The sequence below is a fragment of the Neocloeon triangulifer genome, unplaced genomic scaffold (genome assembly GCF_031216515.1).
Source record: "Neocloeon triangulifer isolate White Clay Creek 2 clone unplaced genomic scaffold, ASM3121651v1 ptg000011l, whole genome shotgun sequence".
Lineage (NCBI taxonomy): Eukaryota > Metazoa > Arthropoda > Insecta > Ephemeroptera > Baetidae > Neocloeon > Neocloeon triangulifer.
In genome coordinates this window covers 2,304,137-2,326,205 of record NW_026775553.1, presented here as the reverse complement: position 1 = coordinate 2,326,205, position 22,069 = coordinate 2,304,137, and the positions used below count along the sequence as shown (strand labels likewise).

The 22,069-nt window shown below is 35.0% G+C and overlaps 1 protein-coding gene across 6 annotated transcripts; it reads right to left on the bottom strand.

Annotated features, from left to right (window-relative positions):
• Window positions 1-505: 505 nt before the first annotated feature.
• LOC132195887 (Na(+)/H(+) exchanger protein 2-like) lies at window positions 506-21,534 on the bottom strand. Of its 6 annotated transcripts, none has more exons than XM_059618169.1 (20): window positions 21,351-21,534; window positions 20,883-21,189; window positions 10,275-10,538; window positions 9,555-9,751; window positions 9,395-9,467; window positions 8,760-8,943; window positions 8,483-8,700; window positions 7,665-7,867; window positions 7,502-7,591; window positions 7,239-7,435; window positions 6,542-6,694; window positions 5,458-5,593; window positions 5,164-5,304; window positions 5,044-5,110; window positions 4,855-4,986; window positions 4,250-4,450; window positions 3,928-4,002; window positions 3,069-3,233; window positions 2,269-2,514; window positions 506-2,178 (listed from the first exon to the last, which is right to left on the bottom strand). In XM_059618169.1, exons 2-20 carry the CDS (start codon window positions 21,148-21,150, stop codon window positions 2,072-2,074), a joined length of 3,117 nt encoding a protein of 1,038 aa, XP_059474152.1. In that variant the 5' UTR covers window positions 21,151-21,189; window positions 21,351-21,534; the 3' UTR covers window positions 506-2,071. The 6 variants fall into 6 exon arrangements, 5 of the variants coding, with proteins under 5 accessions (XP_059474152.1, XP_059474154.1, XP_059474153.1 ...); XM_059618171.1 differs by having other exon boundaries at window positions 5,458-5,587; window positions 6,608-6,694; XM_059618170.1 differs by having other exon boundaries at window positions 6,608-6,694; window positions 21,351-21,533.
• Between the last annotated feature and the right edge of the window lie 535 nt (window positions 21,535-22,069).

Below are 22,069 nucleotides of genomic sequence, written 5' to 3'. Positions count from 1 at the left end.
TTTACAATAATTTATAATTTTAAACTTTTTTATTAAAATAATTTTATATATTAATAATTTTTTTTAATTGAAATAAAAAAAAAATACATTATTCCTCCCTTTAAATAATTGATTTAAAATTTAAGATGAAAATAAATCAATTTTGAACATGGCGATTTTGTAACAATTACTGATCTAATTAAGAAAATTCAATATTTATCATTGCTGTCCTTTCCAGGATTTAATTTATTACATTTTGCTAATTGCATGAAATAGATTTAACATAAATGATGTACAAAAGCTTGATTGTAGTGAGGATGATAGAATTTATTCATTAGTTTCAAAATTCAAAACAACGATTTTGAACAAATAAAAAGTAATTTATCAAATTAGGAAATGGCAGTAAAAATGACAATTGATAAAAAACGAATTTACATTTCATGCCTTTAATATGGTTTATTATTTCATTTGTATCATCGAGGTCCTGGAATTAAACATTTACGAAAGAAAACAAGTATTGTGTATGCTTTGGAATTAAAATAAATTATTTATTTTCCTCTTTATGGGAGCACAATTTGACAAGAGACAAACATCGCTTCCATTTGTTGTGTGTATTTTATCCTCTCTGTGGCTTCTTCCGCCGCCAACAACCCTCCAAGAAAACGGCAAAACGCCCCAAAACTTCATAAGTGTGTCTTAAACAGCTACGTTCTTCTCTTTTACATGTTAAAACTTTAATTTTTTTCATTTGCACTGCAATTTTTCTTCCATGCCAAGAGTTCACATAAATCTATAAATTTTTATATTAGCAAGACAGAGGAATTTATTGATTTTCTCTCACGTCTGTGTTGCAAAAAACAAGCTCGAATTTCGTAGTTGTTTTCCTTCCACTGAACTAATTCTGACACTCTTATGTAAAGTCGACTGTTTTAAAAAATGTTGGAGGGTGTTTGGTAATTATTATTTTAAGTTAAATTTACAACTTTACACTTTATTCGAATTACACAGCCCTGTACAATTTGAAAAGTTTTCACTGTATTTTTGGCTCAAAACACGTGTGTTACTCATTTTTAAAGGTCAGAGTATTTTTATAGATTAAAAGGAAAATGCAAAAACTTCTTGAAAAAAATCTTCACCTACAGATAATAATGAATGTTTCAAACAAGTTATTATGGCAACCGAGAGAGTCATTTGAATAAGGAACAGAGCATGAAATCAATATAAATTGTGCTGACAGAAAATTTTCAATCTCAGTTCTTCGTGTATCTTGAGAGCAACTTTATATACTCATTTCTCTTAAAGTAGCACCAAATCCATAAAAGATGTGTGTTCCATGTACACAGCACAATCACAAGTATAGATTTTTTTTGCGTATATAATTATTAGATAGCAAGACTAACTTTTCTTTGCTTTTCGAAAAGTAAATTGTATCACGATATATATATATATATATATTTAATTTATATATATAATTGAAGTAACTCACATCGACACTTATACAGACACTTGTAATATACACCATCGTTTTGTACACTTTATTCGTCTAAAAATTGAAATGCATCGACTTTCATAGAGACACGTTCTTGCTTTGACTGATCAGCAGCCACACTAGCGATTTTAGTTGCACTTTTTTACCAATGTTTTGAGCATTTATTTCCGAATCGTCCTTTTCTTTTCTCTTTCTTCAGAATGGTTTAATTTTACACGTTTCAACAACAAAAGCAGTTCTTTGGATAGCGCTGAGCTGCTATGTTTATAATAATTTGCGTCCTATGAAGGGCTTGGTAACAATCTAAGTCTATAGGCCCGTGAATTTCTTTCTTAAATATGTATTGTTTCTATTAAGGCGGCAATCAAAATTTTGCGTTCAAGATCAAATTTGTCCTTTTTTTTTAATGCTATGCAAAAGGTTCTAAAGGCTCATTTTTCTTTAAAAAGGGACTCAAATAGTTTAGAATTTCGGTGCTCTTGGAACTGAAGTTTTGGCTAAAAAACATTTCGCGCTCATTTCTCTCCATCGTATTTACAATCAACAACGTATTAAAAACGTGTGTGGCAAAGTAAGGTTAGTATATATTATAATAATTTTCATCTAGACGTTACTTCTAAAGTCTTCGTAGGAGCTGGAGCAGGCGCCCTGTTTTCTCCTTCGTCTTTGCGCCCACGGCGGCGACTTGTTTGCACTGCTTTCGGGGGTTCCTGACCAAATCAGAACGCAGTGTCTTTTCAGTCGAAAATCATCTCAATCAAAAAAATTGATTCAAATCAGGGGTGGACGTGAATACTCACCAGCCTCTTCCTCGGGAATGGGGTCGACGGAGGCGCCCAGCTCGAGAAGGGAGCCCCTGCGCGCTGAGCTGGGCCTCTTGGGCATCCCCGGGGTGCCGCTGGGGGTGGCCGACGAGGGCACCGGACTCGCAGGACACTCCTCGATCACCAGGATCGCGGCGTCGGCGCGCGCCATCTCCTGGTCGACGGTGCTCTCTCGGCGGAACAGGCCGATCACCGAAGCCACCTTGGGCTGATCAAGTCCACCTGAGGCGCGATTTGCAAACTAATTATAACCGGTTCAACAGCGCGAAAGCTTAATTTCAAATTGCAGCATGCCAAGCGTACTTTTTTCAGGTAAAATTGGAAATTGCTTTTGAATGCAATTCAAAGTCATTAATATTTGTAATTTTTAAATTTTAATTTCAAAAATAATTATTCTTAATTTGAGGAAAAAACAGATTTTCATTTCAATTAACTATCAATCATTTCTTCTCTTGACATACTTTTCAAAGTATGTGTAGTTTTAATAGAAATAATTAACATTTTAAGTGATTTTAAGCCATTTTCACTTTTAAAATTTCAGTCATTTTGTACTAATTTATTTCTAATTTAATTCATTTTCTCAACGAGCTTAAAATTTGCTCTCTTCTTTTGAAACACAATAAAAGCAAAGCGTTTTTCAACGATAGCAGGAGGTATGCAACTGGCTGTGCACGCATGTAAAGCGTGGTGGACTGCAATTCAGTTCTATATTCATCGCTTTTTTAACCTCAGCAGACGAACACAATAAATATATAGAAAATCTCTTTTGGTCGTACCTAGGAATGTGGATGACGGAGAATTATATGCTAGGTACTCTTTATTGCTGCACCACCCTGGGAATTCGTGTTGCCTCAGCGGGAAAGTGCATTGCTCAGCCTCATCATCTCTCTTCCAGGGAAGGACTGTTTCTGTTGCGGTTGGAGTCACGTGGACTGCCTCCTCTGCAGATGCATTCAACATTCCGTAACGTTACCAACTTTGTTTCATATAATATATACTTTAAATTTATGTAATAAAATTTGTCTAAAATTTCCAGCATTTTCCCTATTTAAGTCTAAAGAAAGCTTACCATCTGAATCTACGGGAATGCATAAAACAAGGAAATTGCAATTAATTATCATAATAATAATGCATTAGATTCAACAAATTATAGCTCATTCAGTATATCAAATAATCAAAAATGAAAATAAGTGAAAGCATGCAATTGAAAAAAGAGAGAGATTTTGTTAAATAAAAGCGATAACGAGGGTTTTATTTTTATTTGAAAGAACAGCGTACAATCAATAAAAATTTTAATAAAACTCTTGTTCCCTTAACTAAAGATATTTATATAAATAATATCAAATCTAACCTGAGACAAAGCCAGGGTTATATATTAACTAAAATTCTCATGCCGAACAAGTTGCAAACTTAAGCAAAAATTTATATAAAGAGCTGCAAAGCATTTCACAGAGATCGATTTTTTTTATGTAAATATAGATAAATGGTCTGATAATATCAATGAATAAATTAAGTATTCGCCTCCAATAATTAACACATGCACCATTTTTTAAAGACATGATTTTGAATAAATTAAAAGAGAGAGATTCATTCAAATATAAATTCTATTCTCATGCTGCTAAAGGTGGAAAATACCTTCTGAATCTGTACGGCTGGCTCTTTTCCCAGGATCTTTGGGGTGGGGGTCCTCGTTGTGCACCACTGCTTCATCTAAATATTTTATTTCAGGGTTCAGTATTAGTGGTTTCTGCATGAATTAGTGAGAGGAAGCAAATTTGTATTTATTAAAAATGATCTAATTCCAGCCAAACAGCTACGATTAAATATGAGACTAAATTGATTATTTTGGTGAGTTACGTTATTTTGGTGGGTGACGAGATCGGCATGCGAGTTCGTGCAGAGTACACACTAAAAAAAGGTACACGAGCAGTCTGAAAAGTAAAAAGTAATTATATACCAGTGACATGTTGGGACCTTCGCCAGGGTAAGGAGGCTTCAGCTACGGTTGGCTGATCATTGTTATGGTTGGGTTGAGGGGACACAGGGTTGGTGGAGGAACATGAGGTGGTTTGTTTGAGGGGCAGGTGCCACGGAGGGCGAGGCTGCTGATGCGTTTGAGCTGGATGCACCGTCAGCAAGTTGGAATTTGAGGCAGGCCCTTCACACAACAACGCACCATGAGTTAGTTTTCCACAAACCATCACCGCAAATATATAAAAGTATTAATTACATTATTAATAAAACTATACAGGACACAGTCAGCAGTCAAAATTTGGTTCCCATGCACAAATTTCTTTAATTTTTATTAGATTTATTGTAAAAAAAGGAAACATATGAAAATTGATCAATCCTTAATTTTTACTTAAAAGTGGATTTTATTCACTTTTTTTTTATTTCTAATTAGTTTCATTGATACTTTTATTAAACACTTTCTAATACAAAAAATGCGCCTAAATTAAATAAAAAGCCTCATTTTTCCATATGTTTCCTTGTTAGATTAATTCACTTTTGACTGGACTTATCTCCTTCCTCTATATAATTATTTCAACAAATTAGCCTTACCAGTGTTAGTTGGTGTGCTTTTTGCTGTGAAGACAATGCCACCCTCAGGACCGTCATTCAGTCCCGAGGTGCTTGGCCTTGCCTCGTCTGGCTCGTTGGAGTCCGATTCTTCCAACATTTCATTGATGTAGTCTGGATTTTCAAAATATTATTCAAGTTGATTAAAAAATATCAAAATTATAAAATTACCATGCGTGAATTGCTTAACAGAACCATTTTGGGTGATGCCTGGGAAGCTGACGTGAGGTTTGCCCTCCTAAAAATGTAAAAAAATAACAATTACAAAATATTTATTTAGTAATTAAGCACCTTGTTCAATTTCTTTGATCTCTTGTGATGGTGTTTGCCACTGATGATGTGCCTCATATTCATGTGCATTTTGTAGTTGACTTCTTGCGTGGACAAATCCCTGTCATTGACAGCATGTCGACTGTAGCTTAGACGCCGGTGCTGAAATTTTCAATTTTTATTTAAATCATATAATTATTTAATTTATCAAGTTGCAAAATCTTACTCCAAGTGGATTAAACTCAGAATTGAGTGTCTGATTTGAGTTGACATTAATTGGAGAATAAATAATAAAAACTTGCAAAAAAAACTCACCCTTCTGGGTTTGCACAGTTCTTCGGAAAGAAGATGGTGAATTTTGGCGTCGGTCAAATCCTTTTTGCTAGGGTTGTACTCCAACTCTTGCATGTCAAGATTTTGCACGCTCGAGTCAAGCTGTGTGAAACTGAAACTGAATAATGCACAATAGAGAAAGTATTCACAAATAGATTAAAAATTAAAAGTGCAATAAATAATAAAATTACGAAATTGCTGAAAGCTGTATTATGGTGCACAGCTAGAGATGACTGGATTAAGTGAATTAAGAATTAAATATATGTTTAAATCTAGAGAAATTTAAAAAATTTCTTTGTTAGTTCACTCTTAAGATTAAGTTAGAATTATTGAGACAGGTACTTGTAAACTAATGAATTAGGCCAGCAAATTTTAATATTTTTTCAATTATATTCATGATGTCAATGTTGCAATTAAGCCAATTGGTAAAACTACTTTCAAACGCTTCTCTATGTAGAGGTTCCTTATTTTGGAAACTATAAAAATGCCAATGTTATCAATTTCAACTGTTAAAATACATGAAAAAAAGTATACAAAAATTTAATCCTCAAAATGTAGCCAGATTTAATTAGCTAACAAATTGGAATTATTTCTCAAATCTCTAAATACTAAGAAGTGGTTTCCAATCAAAAATACGAAATTAAATAAAACACACAAATTATCAAAAACTCGCAAGAGTAAATTAAAAATTTGAAAGCATGCATAAATTTAAAATAATAAAAATGTTCCATGATGGATGAGGGAGAATTATAATTTCACTGCTTTGCTACTGAATTGTTTTGAAACATGCATGTGTGCATTTGAATATGCAACTGGCAAGTCAGGACCTCTAAGCTATAGGAAGCTTATTAGAGAATAAGAAACTGGTCAAAAGTGTGAAATGCAGCAAAAGCTAAGTGACAAAATGATATATTGGACTGCAAAAGAGTTGGCCTACTTCAAAAGGAGTCTTTAAGAGAACTCGAGAGAGAGAATTAATTTTGCTCACCACAAAGATCAAACACAGATCTACCACACCGCGCGCCATCAACTATAAAGACTCCTTTCTAATTAGCTTCACAAATACCTGTCTTGCGCCAAAGCGGCAAATAATGGGTCGTCGGTTTGTGGTTTTCTGACACCACTACCCCACCTCGCGTCCATGTTGGTCTGGGTGCAGTTGCGGAACAGGGTCGACATGCTCTCCGTCCCAGGGAAGGCGGCAAGTGTGCTTGCGTTCCTTCAGTTCAACAGAAATTTATTTGCATCAGAAAAAAAATCCAAAATATTTCAAGATATTAATGTTTATAATACAAACTAAAATTAAAAGAAAAATATCTCTGACACCAATTTTTTATTTTGAGTCATTACTTCTAGTAATGCAATTAAAGCATGTCTTTAAAGCGGCAATGAAGTAAGTAAAAAAAAGTAAAAAAATTGAAAAATAAATCAAACTTATATTTAAATTATTTATAATAAAACTGCAATCAATTTAATTTTAACTTTGAATCAAAGATATAATTCATATAAATACTTAATTTTAAATTAAAGAAAAAACAAAAAAATCAAATATAAAAACATTGATTATTAAATTTTTAAAAATAAATTACAAACACAAATATTTAAAAAATTATGTTAAACAAGGCTGACATTAAATTGCATGGAGGGTTCAGTTATGCTAGATCAGGATTGACACCTATCATTATTGTAATGTACAAAAATTTAATTATTTGAAACTTTCAAAAAACGGAAGACATAAATTAAAAGAATAAGTAAATTATTACCTGCGCATATACTCCATTGCCTCCTTCATGGTCAGTTTACTGTAAGTCTCTAAAATTTTAGGCTCAGCACCCTTATTGTCCCTGATGAGCCAAGGCCGAATATACTTGGTGTCAAATCTTTTAAATCGGTCTCTGACGTGGTGGTTGCCATGCCTGCCCAAAACGTCTTCCAGTCCAGCCATGATGTGATCCATCAGCTGAAAATTCAAATTTTATTTTTGTTCCCAAAAGTCAATATGGACTATTTTTGTTCGGACTCTCACCCTTTCGTGAATTCTCTCATTCATCGTGGGTTTCCTCTTCTCTGCCCTCTTCACGTTCAATATCCTGACGAGAGGCTTGATGGTGATGCCCTTGAATGAGAAAAAAAGATCACAATGTGCCCTCTGTGGAGGCGGCGGCGGCGGCGGCAGAAGATTGACTCACTTGGAAGAAAACTGTGAAATAAATCACAGCAATGGTTGTGGTCACGAACAGAGGCTGCAGTTTGACGATTTTCGGGTCGATCAGAAGGACGAGGGCAAACGCGACCGCGCCTCGAAGACCTCCATAAGACATCACAAATTTCTCGACCCCGTTCAGCTGGTGCAGCCGGAACTTATTGGCAATTGAGGCCAAAATCATTACCCCTGCAAGGTCAGACAACGCAAAATTATTTAATCCTATAATTTATTTAAAACATTAAAATAATTTCTGTTAGGCCTAATGAAAAAATATACAACAAAAAAATCTAGTTAGAAATATATATTTTCTATTAAAAGAAGAGTATGAAAAGTTCAGAAAAATATTAAGTTCTTATAACTTTTTTTTATCCCTACTGGTCTTTCACAAGACTGAGAATTATTGTGATTAAACTTATCTAAAATAGAAATTACATCAATAGAGCATGCGTTTGCGTATAAATAACTTTACAATGTAAGCAATCAAAATTTTTATGAATTTAAAAATCTTTAATCTACATAATTTCTTATTTCTACTCCACAAATAAATAATGAAAAATAATAGGTTAAATAAAAATTTAAAAGTTGACAAAATGAAATCTTAAAAATGGATAAATTAAATAAAGTACAAAAACTTTAAAACATAAATCATTATTAATAAATCATAAAATGTTAGTTTTATTAAATTAATGGACTTTAAAACTAATTTAAAACCACTGTCACAAAAATAGTCCCGGATGCATTTAAAAAAGGGTTGACGCGCGGTCGAGAGAGGGACAAGAAAACAAAAATAGAATGAATTACCGATGAATCTGTAGACGGAGCAGAAGAGCACTGTGAGCAGGACGAACCACGTGTTCCACGAGTGCGTGTTGTTCACCGTGGCCACTCCGAGGAACATGAAAATAACTGTCTCGGATGAAGAGCTCAGCATCTTCATCGCGTACTTGACCGTTGTGTGCGACTTGTGGGAAATGTTGGCCTCGACGTAGTTCTTCATCGTGATGCCGCAAAATGTTATACTGAGAAAGCGATTCATCTTGCAAACGTCAAAAAAATTAAAAAATTAATTTTAACTCACGCTAAAATGCCCGACATGTGGAAGATCTCTGCGTTCAGGTAGGCGAGGTAGGCCATGACGAAAATAAATATGGGCTCGATGACCCTGACTTGGTGGGTGAAGCGGGTGACGAATCCGGTGAGGAAACCCCAGATAATCCCTATCACAGTTCCGCCAAATGCGACCACGAAAAACGAAGCTATGCCTGCAACAATTGCACATAAACCAAAAATTTAAAATGAAATTTTTAATAAATTTTTATTGCTCATTATGTTATTATTTAATTATTATTCCCAATTAAATACATGTGCAGGATATAAAATGGTATGAATATGAATTTTAACATTGAAATTTCAAAAACACAAAATTCAAGCAAAAAGATGTGAAAAATGAAGGTTTTTGCATAATTTAAAAATTTATTTGTCTACGCATTTCAGGGATAAAACTTTTCAAATATCTATTAATTTATTGGCTGAATAATGAAATTTTTTTTTCAAACCAAAAAAGTAAATTTTTTTGAAGATTCAATGAGGAGCATGATGTTTCAATTATTAAAATATGCAATAATATTATTGCCCTAATTTGGTAAAGAATAACAAGTTTCATGTTGAGATTAATTTGTTCAGTTTCATGCATGAGTTATTTTTGGCACTGACCTGATAGAACATCCGTGGGCACAATGTTGGCGGGGCCCATCTCACTATACGCCTCAAACATGTGGTACAAGACCTGCCAACAAAAAAGGGCTTTCTTTATAGCAAATGCCCGAATTTGGCAAGGAAGCAAATTGAGTGCACTTGGCATTCATAAACTCACCACAGTGACTGCGTCGTTGAGGAGCGACTCGCCGAAAACGACAATGTAGAGGATCTCGTTGACGTGGATCTCCTCGAACACGGCCAGCACGGCGACCGGATCGACGGCCGAAATCAGCGAGCCGAACAGCATCATGTCCAGCACCGGAGTTTCAAACTCAAACAGCCCGCTTTGGCCGACTGCCCACAAAGACATCCCTGCGCGCAAATAAATTGCAAGATCAATTTTCTAGACTCGCGGATTTGGCACACATATGCGTCTGGCTGCTTTGCAACTAGGCCAAAAATGAATTTGGAGGAAAATTCATTTGCGTTGCAAATGGTCAGGATCAAAATATTTTTTGTATTTTATTGTTTATTTATTGATATGCGAGGAAGATTACAAAAAGATATATGATGAAATTATTGCCCAGAAGTATTAATTTTTAATTCAAGAGGAAATATTAATTCAATGTTTGGATTATGTAATATGAAATAGAGCCATCTCAAAATAGCAAATTCCTTCTAGAGTTTTTGGAATAAACGTCATGATAGAGGTACCACAGACATGCAAGGAATCGATTCGTACGAGAAAAGTGTAAAATAATATAAATAAATGATATAAAAATATATTTTCAAGTATTTTTTTGCTTCTTACTTCAAATATAAATTAACTTTACACTATCTAAAATGTACAGATTTGTGAAATCAAAGTACAAGATTAATTATTGATCTGACTCACCGATTGTGATGACGTTGAAAATTGTGCCCACTACAGCAAACAGCAGGATGGTGCCCAGGTGATCAAAAAACAGTCTGTTGGGCATGAAGTAGCCCGCGTCCAAGATGATCGGCGGCAACATGTAGAGGAAGAAGGTGTCTGGGGTCAGGGGCGACACGTGGACACTCGAAGTACTGATGAGCAGCACACCGATCACCACCCCGACCACGATCAATAGGCACGACTCTGGGAACATCTTTGACAGTTTGGGCGCCATGTGGAAACCTGCAATCAAAGCAAATAGAATCGTCAGTTCAAAGGGTTTTATTTTAGAATTAAAATATCAGTCATTATAAAATTAACAAACTTGTAGATAAAAAATTGATTTTATTCCAAGCTTGATTTCCTTTTGAGAGATTCATGGAGTTGCATTGGATTTGTATATCTTGGATTTGGAACTTTTCAGAGTCGATGGACTGTATTTAATTATTTATTTTTTATGCTGGTACAATTAATTAATCAATTAAGGAAGATTAATTCGACCTGAATCTAAACCTGCCTTGAATATAAATTAAGGAATACAAAAAAGTTAAGAATTTAATGCAAATCAATTAATTGTAGCTAATTAAACGCACAGTCTCGATTCTCATAATAATTATTGTTTGTTTTTATAATTTTCCATCGAATCGAGTTCTAAAATAGAAGCAGGCGGCCTTGTCATGAGCACACACAGCCTAAAAAGCAAGTTTTGTGTTGTGTGCTGAGTAAATCGATGGAAAAAAAAGAGAAAAGAAATGCGCTGACATGAATTATATTTGTTGAAAGCGACGGAAAACAATGTGAACTGTCGTTTGTATTCCTTTTTTGTCTGTAAAAGGCCAAATCTCATTTTCGCATCTATGCGGTCGAATCGAGCGCCTGCAGAATGCAGGTGTGTATGCAACTGGTTAAACGTCTCTGCACACAATTACAACGAGTGAACAGAGCCATAAGGTCATGTAAAACATCGTGTCTGCACCACAGATTCAACTCTTTGTGAAAAATGAATAAATTACAGAGCTTAAAATGGGTTTTTTCAACGCTGCAATTTTTTGGTTGGTTAAAAAATTGTTCGCAGATGATTCTGTGGAAAGGGCGTTTCAAGGACGCGCGATTCTTCCTTCGTCCGTAGCTTCCGAGAAAAGACAAACGAGAGTTTTGTATTCAAGAGAGTTGGCCGGAGCATTAACTTTGCGCATTAGGTGACCCAGATTGAGGTACTTTGCTCTATTCAATCCACACACAATGCAACGTGCATTTGGTTTTATTCCAGCACCGGACAATGAGTGAAAAAAACAACAACACTGCGCGCATCAGCACCCACACGCACGCAAAGTTGCATGCGTGAGCACTCTTTTAGTACCGACACCAAAATAATAATAATAATAATTGCTCGGAAACTCATTATTCATCAAGGTTAACTGCGATGTGGATGTTTTTGAATTGCAGTTTGTTGTGAAAATATTGTTTGGACATTTTCGTAATTGAAAAATTGCATTCCTTTATCTTGCTGAGATAAGGATGAATCCTTTAGATTTGATTTTGTTGTTCAAGTGTTTACCGCAAATTTACTCAAGACTATTTTATCACAGAATGAAGTACCCCTTTGATTACAACATTTAACTTGCATTCATGGCTTTTTTTTAATTCTGAATGATTTTAGGGCAGCAAATAAAATAAAAAAAGACTTTTATCCAACATTGGTGGGACGTCTTAATTTTGAAAAATAATGTGTAAGGTGTCGTAGAAAAAACATGAAATTGGCATACAAATTATAATTATCCTAACTTAATTATTATTATTGTTGTTTATTTGTTCACATTGTTACAAATATATTGTTTACATTCAATTTTTGAAAGAAAAAAAATTATTTAGAAAGAGAAACTTTGTAAATATTTTATTTCATTACATTTCCTTTAATTTAATTTAATTATTTTATTTTAATTTCCTTTATTTTTTATTTACAATGTATATGTATTTTCACTTGAGTAATGCTTGCTAATGTTTGAAAGGAGTAATTTATTTTCATTTGCAAACACGTCACATTGCTGAGCAAACTGCTGAAGGTGCAATTTTGTCTCATTTTGATCGTGGAGAAATCTCACGATTACACAAGTTCTCCGGCCGGCACATTTTACACTTTTTATTTTCTCACAGCAATCGACTGCTCTCGAGAGGTCATTCAACTTGTCATCAAGAGACACAACTACTTTCCTCCTGCGCGAGGAGCCGCCGGCAGAAAATTATCCGAAATGGCCGAGCAATTTGACTTGTTTTGCTTTTGCACGTTTAAATATATATTTTACAATTCTGCGCCAGTTTGCAAAACTTGTACGTCTCAAAGGAGGCAAGAAGAAAGAAAGTCAATCGCTTTGCATACTAAGCAGAGTCGCGCACGCAGAGGACAAGAAACGCCTGCCGAGTGCCGACTGAACAAAAACGGAGCTTTGTTATGTGCGGATGGAAATTTTTAATTAATGGTCCCGTTAAGCAAGTGTGTGCATACGCACGACCTTTAAACTTTGTTTCCTTTGCTCAGCAAATTGACGCAGCTATTTATATTGTTTGGTATGTTTAATCAAAATGTTATGACAAGAACACGGTGAAAGTAAAAGGAAGTTGAAAGAAGAACCGTCAGAAAAAAAATTTTCATTGATAAGGCCCAAATAGATGTTCCGTTTTTTAAGAAAATACCTCCTCAATAGGTATTATGATGAAAAAATTTATTAAAAAAAAATATAAAATCTGATTATATTTTTTGATACAAATTTTATATTTATTTTTTAGTGTGACGTGAAATTTTGACGTTATTTTAAATGAACATTTAATTAATTTATGAAATTTATGCTCTGTTGCGAAACATTTGGCGCAATTGAGGATGATGGACGCAAATGATGTTTTTTGGGGTCAACTGCGCGTGTCAATCTACTCTGATTGGTGCCGCTAGATGAAAAACAATTCAATTGAAATGCGATTCGCAGCCCACCGCAGAGGATTTATAACTTTCTGCTCAAAGACATATCAAATGAGCGGCCATTCGACTTAGCGATACCATCTGCACGTCGGAAAAAGAAAGATGCCGTGTCAAATCTCTGCAGGAGCTTTGCATGTTTCGCTAACTCCGGCCGGCGGATCAATAGAAATGTTGGCCTAGGAGGGAAGAAGAAGCCGCGAGCAGCGGTGGCGACGTCAACCGTGTTATTATGTAATGCATGTAATTTCGAGATAAATTCTGGAAGTTCCTCCAGCCAATGTGTAACGAAAATTGAAATATTGCAAAAGGTTTTTTTTTGTCATTATTAAATAATAAAGATTGTTACTTATTGTTGAAATCGTGAAAAATTACAAAATATTAAAAATAAAACAATGCCACCTGCAGAGAGTTTAAATAAGACCATATTTTTAATAAGAATGAAAATTTGTTAGAGACAAATAAAAATGAATCCAACAACATTGATATACGTTTATTTCTCTTAAATTTTTTTCAGATTCTATTAAATAATTATTTAATTTAATTGCAATAAAAATCAAAGTCTGGCAATAAGTAGGCATAAAATTTGGGTTTTCCAGTGACGCACGATTGATTTCGCTATCATATTCATACAACGAAATTGTGTCGAAACCGCCCCAAGAACGTACCAGTCCGTCAAACAATCAACAAACTGGGAACATAATGGCTTCGTGATTGCTGATTAAGAGCTGATTAGCATCGTTTCAAACAAAAGCTCTTCAAATATTCAGGCCATAACAGGTTTCTCACGCGCGCTGCGATCTACCACAAGCGATAAGAATAATATGCTAAACGAGGAAAAAATAAAACAATTAGTTCCAAACAACGTTTGCACCTTGTTATATTAAACTAAAGCTTGAATTTTCAAAGAACATGGTTCCAAATATTTTTAAAAAAGCATTACAATTTAAATGAATTGATAACAAATATTAATTGTGTTTACGAAACTGGTCTGAAACTGTGCTTTTCTTCTAAAAATGCCAATTGGAAAATTTTTCCAAGAATATACATATTTTGCCCCTGGGGAAGTTGCTGCTGGGGCAGGTTAGAGCAGAAATTGCGCAATAAAACGGCCATCGCACGTTTTCAAAGGGCAAACTCCTGGAATAATTCCACGTATCTCTCTTCCAATAGCACGTGGGTGGGTGGGTGGGTGGGCGAAGGGATGTGTATGTATCGAGTGGCTCCTCCACCAGCAGCGTATGACCTATATTATCGGAGTATGTGCTCGCCGGGCACCGCGACATCGATAACATGCACTGCCAAGATGCAAAAGTGGATCACACCCCGCGCCTGCATGACCCAGCGGCGGAAAATATATTATGATGGAAAATACCAGCTCCACTTCTTGTGGTGCGGGTCAAAAATAATAAATAATGTTAAGGGCTGGTGCGTTTGTTTTCCGAATTTTTCGCGTGCCTCGGTCAGAGCCTGCTCTTGGGCGATTAATTGCGCGGTGCGAAATTCCGCCCGTGCAGCTGAACTAGGACGTCTGCACTTGAGGTCAATCGATCAGCGCTATAATAGAACACAAAAAAAGTATAACAAAATCTTCAAAGTTGCAAGCTAAATTTTAAATATATTTATAATCTAAATGGAGATATAATTTTTAATCTTTCATTATAATTAAACACAAAATATTGTTTAAATAAATTAATGTTAATATTTAATTTATTAGCGCTTTATTGTGCAAATTTAATTAAATCTGAATAAATAAGTTATAAAATAATTTATGTTTCTCTATTTTTTTATTTTTACAATTTTGTGATGAGGAATAAACCTTGAACTAATCAGAATTTACATTTTGTTTTCACAAAAAAATTGTTTCTCAACTGTAAATTTGTCACATGCTGAACAGTTTGTAATATAAACTGATCTCGAAATTATTTTAACTGAAGATTGCAAACATTATTTTAAATTTCAATCAAACAGCGCAGGAAAAAACCAGTATTTTTCCATTTACTTCATCTCTGGAATTGAATCATTTGGTTTTTTTACAACTTGATGTTTCATCCCCCGCAGGAAATTAGAAGTCCTTTTCTTTGTAAGAATTCCAACAAAAGCTATTTCCACTCAGAAAATAACAAAGAAGCACACGCAGGCGTCACCAAAGAACGCTCCCGGCCCTTCAAGATGTGCATTTGCTTGTTTAGATTGCAAACAACTAACTCCCTTCTGTCTTTCTTATGCAAATAATTATGTCTCCTTATCTAAAATTACACAGCTCGACTTGCAAAATTTTACTATTCTAGAATGCAAGAAAAATAATCATGATAAATCTCCCCTGTTATCGATTAAATCAATTTCGTGAATCATGCGTTGGTTTCTTGACGAGGGAATTTCCAATTATTCCCAACCTTATCCGGGTATGGCGCAATGACCATGCAAAATTTTAGATAAGTACGGTTCAGTTCACGTTGTAGGCCTTGAAATTTGAAGTGAGTTTTTTTTTAAGTAGCTCTTGTTGGGTCAATAAAAATAACATCATCCTTTCACTTTTCATTTGCTTCAAAATTAATGGTTCTCGTCTTCGCGCAACTGGTTCGTATAATTCAAGGCAACAAGATTCAAGTATGGAGCGTCTTTTTCCAGATGGTCTAGCCACAGTTACATCAGGCCAAGTGAGGTTTATGTCAATCAATCTCTGTACAGAATAATTTTACGCGTGTTGCAGGAGATTCGACGAATCCCTTTCTTTGGCCAAATGTTTTGAGATGAGACAGAAGGAATTTTATTATAAAAAATTTAATCAAATTAACCAGGTATTATCCAAGATTGAAGCAAATTTAAATTTGATTATTTATATTCACAAACAAATTACGTAAAAAGTTCCTTACGAAGGTTCCTTCATGTTTAAAATTCGAACTTCTCTCAAATAAGTAATTAAGATTTTGATCAATCAGTAAATAATAATTTCAAAGTTTACAACAAATGGAAAACATCGCTGATTTTTCTCATAGTTCACAAAATAAAAATCCCTACACACAATAAATTAGGCTGGATTTAAAAAAAAAAACTCCAAGCGTCTGGTACCTTTTTAGAGCAGAGGCCAGATGTAAAATTAACAAATTACATTCCGTGAGACGCAGACTTTTGAAAGTACACACTGAGATTCACAACAGTTGCAAACGTCAAATCATCTCTCGCTGCAGGCAGAATGACGTGAGTGCAGTTCTCATTCCTGACCTCAATTCATATTAGCAAAACCAGTTTCCCATATATTATTATTTTTCTTTCAGATTCACCGTCTGAAATGAAATTGACTTTCATTGTGAGCGACGCAACAAATGTGTCGCTTTTTATTTTTCAGTTGGATTGACAGCTGCCGCGCAAGGACGCCAACGGAGCTGAAAAAAGTAATCACGGGAGCTTCCGAAACGACGCACGCAGCCACAACAAAACGTCTCGCGTTGTGCAATTTATTGTTTATGATGGCAATTTCTGTTTTGGAGCCTTAAGGCTTCGCTCCTTCAACTGCTGAGGTAATTTTCTCAATTCACGACAAAACGCTTGAGAGCGCATTTTTGCAGCAGGAACTAGGACGAGAAGTGATCACGACTTTTAATACGAGATTGCCAATTGTGTAGATTTCCAATTACAATTTGAAGAAGAAGATATTTAGATTTTGTTAACCTTCACACACAAATATTCTTCAAATTTAATCACGGTTTCTCTAGTAATTGCTTTATTTCAAATTATTTGTGATAAAAATAATCACAAAAAAATTCAAATTTTTCATTGAAATGTTTCATTATATTAATTGTATAAAAGAGGATAATTGAAAAAAAAAAACATTTGATGTTGTTTTCTTCCACGTTATTTGAAAAGCTTTTCGCCTAGCGTCGTTATGATTATAATAATTTTCACGCACGCAACCCTATATAATTTACAAACGCTCACACTATCATTACTGATAATGAGACAAATCGCTCCATTACAAAAACAAACTCACCACCCAACTAGACACAGTAAATTACCCTTCAAATAGGATTATTAAAATTAGTCAAAATTATTGTGACACGCTCGTGTTTTTCAACGATAAATGAGACTGAAATAATCCCTAAAAAATCCAGATTAAAATTTATGGAGCAGCTATTTTATAATGAAAAACAAATAAATAAAGCTAAAAAGCAGGTAACATTATAGGTGGCTGAATTTCTCTGTAAAATGTCTGATTTTAAATACCTCTAAATTTTATTTTATTTACCTGTGGGAAATTATTTGTGCGTTTGGGGAAAATTAAGTATTATTTTAAGTTTTAAATTTTAATTACAGTCTGAATCAGAAACTTTTAACAACCGAACATTCCAAGATTTTTATTTTCATCCTTTTTTTCAAATTATTAAGAGACCGAAAGGAGAAAGAATTTTTTTTTTTATTTTTTTTTTTTAGGGTCAGGCCAAGACAAAGTCTTGTCGGCCTGTGCCCTTTATTGGTGGTACAGAAGGCACCACCCAATTAATTTTTTTGTTTTTAATTTTTGGGTTCAACTTTATTTAAAAAATCATGATAGCCCCTCAAGACGAATGTAGGATTTTTTGAGCAAATATATTTTACCGTGAATTGTTATTGTATACTTTCCAATAACGTCTCGATTAGAATTTCAACTTGTGGGAGAACTTGTAAGGCTACACAAGCTTTGCATTGTGTGGCGCGTGCACTGATTTATTTTCCTTTTTTTATTCTCAAATGTAACTTTTTTCTATACGCTTTCACAGAGAGATTCGTTTTTATGAAAATCAGTCGACTCAATCGAAGGGCTCAACTTGGATTAAACATAAATTAATCAGCAATTGCAGCTCAATCTGGCTGATATAGAGGCGAACCGCTGGCCTGATTTCTTTTTTCTCTCACTAAAAGTAATCCCCGTGGAAGTTGTGTGCATTTTCGCTCTCGGCACACACGCATAATCACAAACGCGGCTGATCCTTGTGCATATGCTTTAATCCCGCTGCAGCAATTTCAAATATGGAGCAAGCCTGCAGTAAGGAGAGATAAATCTGCTCTGCATATTTGAGCTTTTTATCGCAGCTTCTCTTGACTCATCATTATAAATAAGAGACGTTGACAGACAAGCAGATTTTGAAATGAGAAATTTCGAAAATTGTGTCTAGAAAAAAAGGTTGAAAGGAAGTAGTGGCTTTACAAACGGTTTCAACTTCATTATTTTTATCAATGAATGATAAAACTAATGTATCTTTTAAGATAATTACAAAACACTGTGACCTTTACTTAATATATACAAAAACTTTAACCATCAATTTTCTGTATTGAAATTTAATTTTGCATAACAAATTGATATCTTACCTCCAATACTAAATGCATTAATTTTTTTAATTTCCTTGTAAACACTTTCAATTATGTAAAATATGAAAACATTAAATAGATAATTATTAACTTTGAGTCAATTACTTTCAACAAACAAAAGGAAAAAAGGAGAAATAAGTGTGTTTTATTTTCAAAAGTGTTCAATAATAACTAAAAAATTATGTTTAATACTTAATTAAACAGCAGAACGTAAAAAAAGTCACGTTTAAAAAGTGAAAAGAATATCAAAGATCTGTATATTGGCACTCAAGATTTAATTAAGTGCGTTGCTTCATTCAATAAATGCTATCAAAGGCGCGTGACCGTGTTTTCCATTGGTAGATTACTTTTGTAATAACTAATAAGCGGCATTATCAATCACAACACGCTAATCTAGATTAGATTGAGGATGAGAAATCTGCAGCTGCTGCGAATATTACGGGGTTCAAAGCACATGTCTAGACGCAAAGTCATTATCAGTCAATTCAAAATTAGAAGAAATTATTCGTCTTCAAAGAAAACTGTATATCAAGTCAAGTCAGATGTAATTATATTGCGAAAATTGTGGTCCAGACTTTATTTAGCCAACTCGCCAACAATTAGCCCTTAAAATCTTGGAATATTGCCAAAAAATAAGCTTTCTCTCAAGATATCCTTTTTAGTTTCAAAAAATTTCACAGCAGTCCTTTAATTTCTTTTCCTAATCGTGCGATTTTGCGAGAGAAGTTCGGAAATGAATTATTGATCATAAGTGCGCGTGGCACGCCACGTGAGCAGGTGAAATTTTAATTTTGTCGCTGTGCGGTTGACGATCATTATAATATGGAGTGAAAAGGAGCGCGTGGCCCCAGAAGTGTCTTTCGTTGGTGCCGCCGCCGCCGCTGCGTCAAGTGTGCGTATATAAATATGCCTAGACGCGGCCGACTAATACAGCTGGATGTGACGTTGACGCTATTTTCGGATGCAACACATTCCTCATATTAATATACACACCCATTTAATATTTCCGAAAAGTGCAACTCCGCCGGCGAACAAACGCAGCGGGACTACAACAGAGTGGGTGATTGTTTCGCAAAGAAATGCTCATGCGGGCTGTCAATTTTTTGTTCAGCATGCTGGTTGTCTGCTTCCTTATATGGAACAAAGCTATGTGGTTGCTCTTTAAATTATGAAATCAAAATTGCATAGAAACAAAATTTTATTTAAATTGGTAATTACTTGAACTCTAAATGTTTACTTTGCATACAAACTGGAGATTAAATTGCAGTTGCGCATAAAATTTTAAAAATCTTTCTTCTACATCTTGCCAATTTTCTGACAAGAAGCAGTTTATTTAATAAAATGTAAAATATGGAAAATTGAATTGTTAAAAAAAAATTAATATTATAAATTTTTGTTTTATAAAACTTTTATTATATTATTTTATAATTTCGTATTTTTATTTTATATTTTTATAAATTTACCAATTTTTATTTCAATATTTTGTTTCATAACGATTTAAAACATTTTTCCAAATGGCAAATTTTTTGTTAAAAAAATTAATAACAAGTCAATATGAATGTATAATTATATATATTTAGCTAGATTATCATCATTTCACCGTCAATTACTTTCTCACATTGCTACAAATACAATAGTGTGATCAAATAATTAACAAAATTAATAAAAATAATAATCTGAATTTAAATCTAAACAAAGGAATAAAAATTCACTGTCTAATAATTTAAACTTCCTCCATAAAATAATTATTTAATCAATTTATCTTTACAAAAAAAAACGGGAGGAAGGAAATGTTATACAAAGATTTTGAGCCAACTCATCATTTTGATATCACAGCCATTTGAGTAATCAGAGATGCTCGGACGCACTAAATCATTTTACGCAGCTCGAGCACTTTGTTTCTTCTTCTCAAAGCGCGAGCAGACAAGAGCGGCAAACGGAGGCTTTTTTTATTCAATAAAATCAAGGTTGAACGGACGCGTGTTCATATCGTAGGTGAACGCCAAGTGCAACGAATTGTCACTTCTAATTCCGCCTTTCCAATTCGCATCAATAATACAATCTTTTCTTTCCTTTCATCTATTGTCAGGAGTTTAGAAACAAGGCACTTTTGGAAAGATTTAAATTCAAGACTTTAAGTAAATTAAATATTTTGGCCTTGAAAATCGAAGATGGGAAAATCGCCAAAGGTTTTTTTTTCTAAAATTATCGTTATTTTCTTAAAACCTCTCTTAATTGATCAAAGTTTTTAAAATAGGGATAATTTGACTGACCGATTTTGGCGAGGCTGGCGCAGAAGATCCACAAGCCGATGATGAAGGGCGTCTCGACCCTGGCGAACTCGACACTGGCCACAGGGTAGCGGTGGACTTGGTGCTCTTTGGGGGGCTTCTCGGTGGTGGTGGAGGCGGCGGTGTTGTCCTCGACCAGGTCGAAGCCGCGCTGCGACGCCAGGTTTTGGTTGAGGTGCACGTTGTTGGCGGCGAGGCCGGCGGCGCCGACGGCGCCGAAGGCCAGCAGCGCCACGACGAGGGCGCGCATGTTTTTCAGAGGCCGCGACGCCTCGCGCCGAAACAGCTCCTGCAACAAAAAATTCGATCAAATTTAACAGAATTTACGCGAAAAAGGGTCGGAGGGAGAGCGGAAAACAAATCAATAAATCGGCGCCCCGGTGCGCGCCTCGCCAATTTTTTGCCGAATTTATTGCGATTCGGAGCGGAAAATGGGTGAATGCGACTCACATGAATTCGAAGGGCGCCGAAGGGTCGGCGGTTGTGCGCTCAGGCGGCGACGGGCGCCGATCGGGCAGGCATTTTATTGTCGACGTCGACGAGATCGGACCGGTGCGAACGACGGGGCGGCCACTCGGCGAGTGTGACTAGTCGCGGCACTCGCGCGCGCGGCCAGATGTTCAGCCGCTCAATAACTCGCAGTTCCCGTTAGCCCTTTGGAGCCTCGACCGTGCGGTTGCCATCTAGCGCGGCGCCGCGGAATTTGGACCCACGGCTGCACCCATACCTGTCCTGCAACAATTATATCAACGCACTTGCGCAGCCAGCGCACTCTGCCAAATACAAACCACCTGGCAATGAGTTTTTCTATCAGGTATATTTTTATTCGTAGAAATTATTGGGAACAAACGTTTTGAACAATTTACTGCAACCCGCATAACACTAAGTTTAAAACATGAATATTCGCTATAATCTGCAGCATAAACTAAACTGCACTTATAATTACTGTCATTGACGTTATATTTTTACTTCAAATTTTTAATTTTGCATGTATTGGTGCAATTGAGCAACAAGGAGCATCTAAATCGTAATTATCTTAGAGAAAAGCAAAAAAATGTTTACACCGTCTGTTAGAATCGGCATGAACTTTGGCTTGAATAATAGATAAAGGTAAAAGATCTGTATTTTCCCTTGTAGAAAAAGTTAACCTTTTAATATGCATCATTAAA

Bases quoted from the DNA above. Each gene is read 5' to 3' on its own strand.
- LOC132195887 (XM_059618169.1), bottom strand. From the start codon at position 21,150: ATGCGCGCCCTCGTCGTGGCGCTGCTGGCCTTCGGCGCCGTCGGCGCC. The intron at 3,234-3,927 runs GTATTTTCCACC...ATGCATCTGCAG, and splicing joins CAGCCGTACAGATTCAGAAG to AGGAGGCAGTCCACGTGACT. The intron at 2,515-3,068 runs GTACGACCAAAA...ATCGCGCCTCAG, and splicing joins TCCGTCATCCACATTCCTAG to GTGGACTTGATCAGCCCAAG.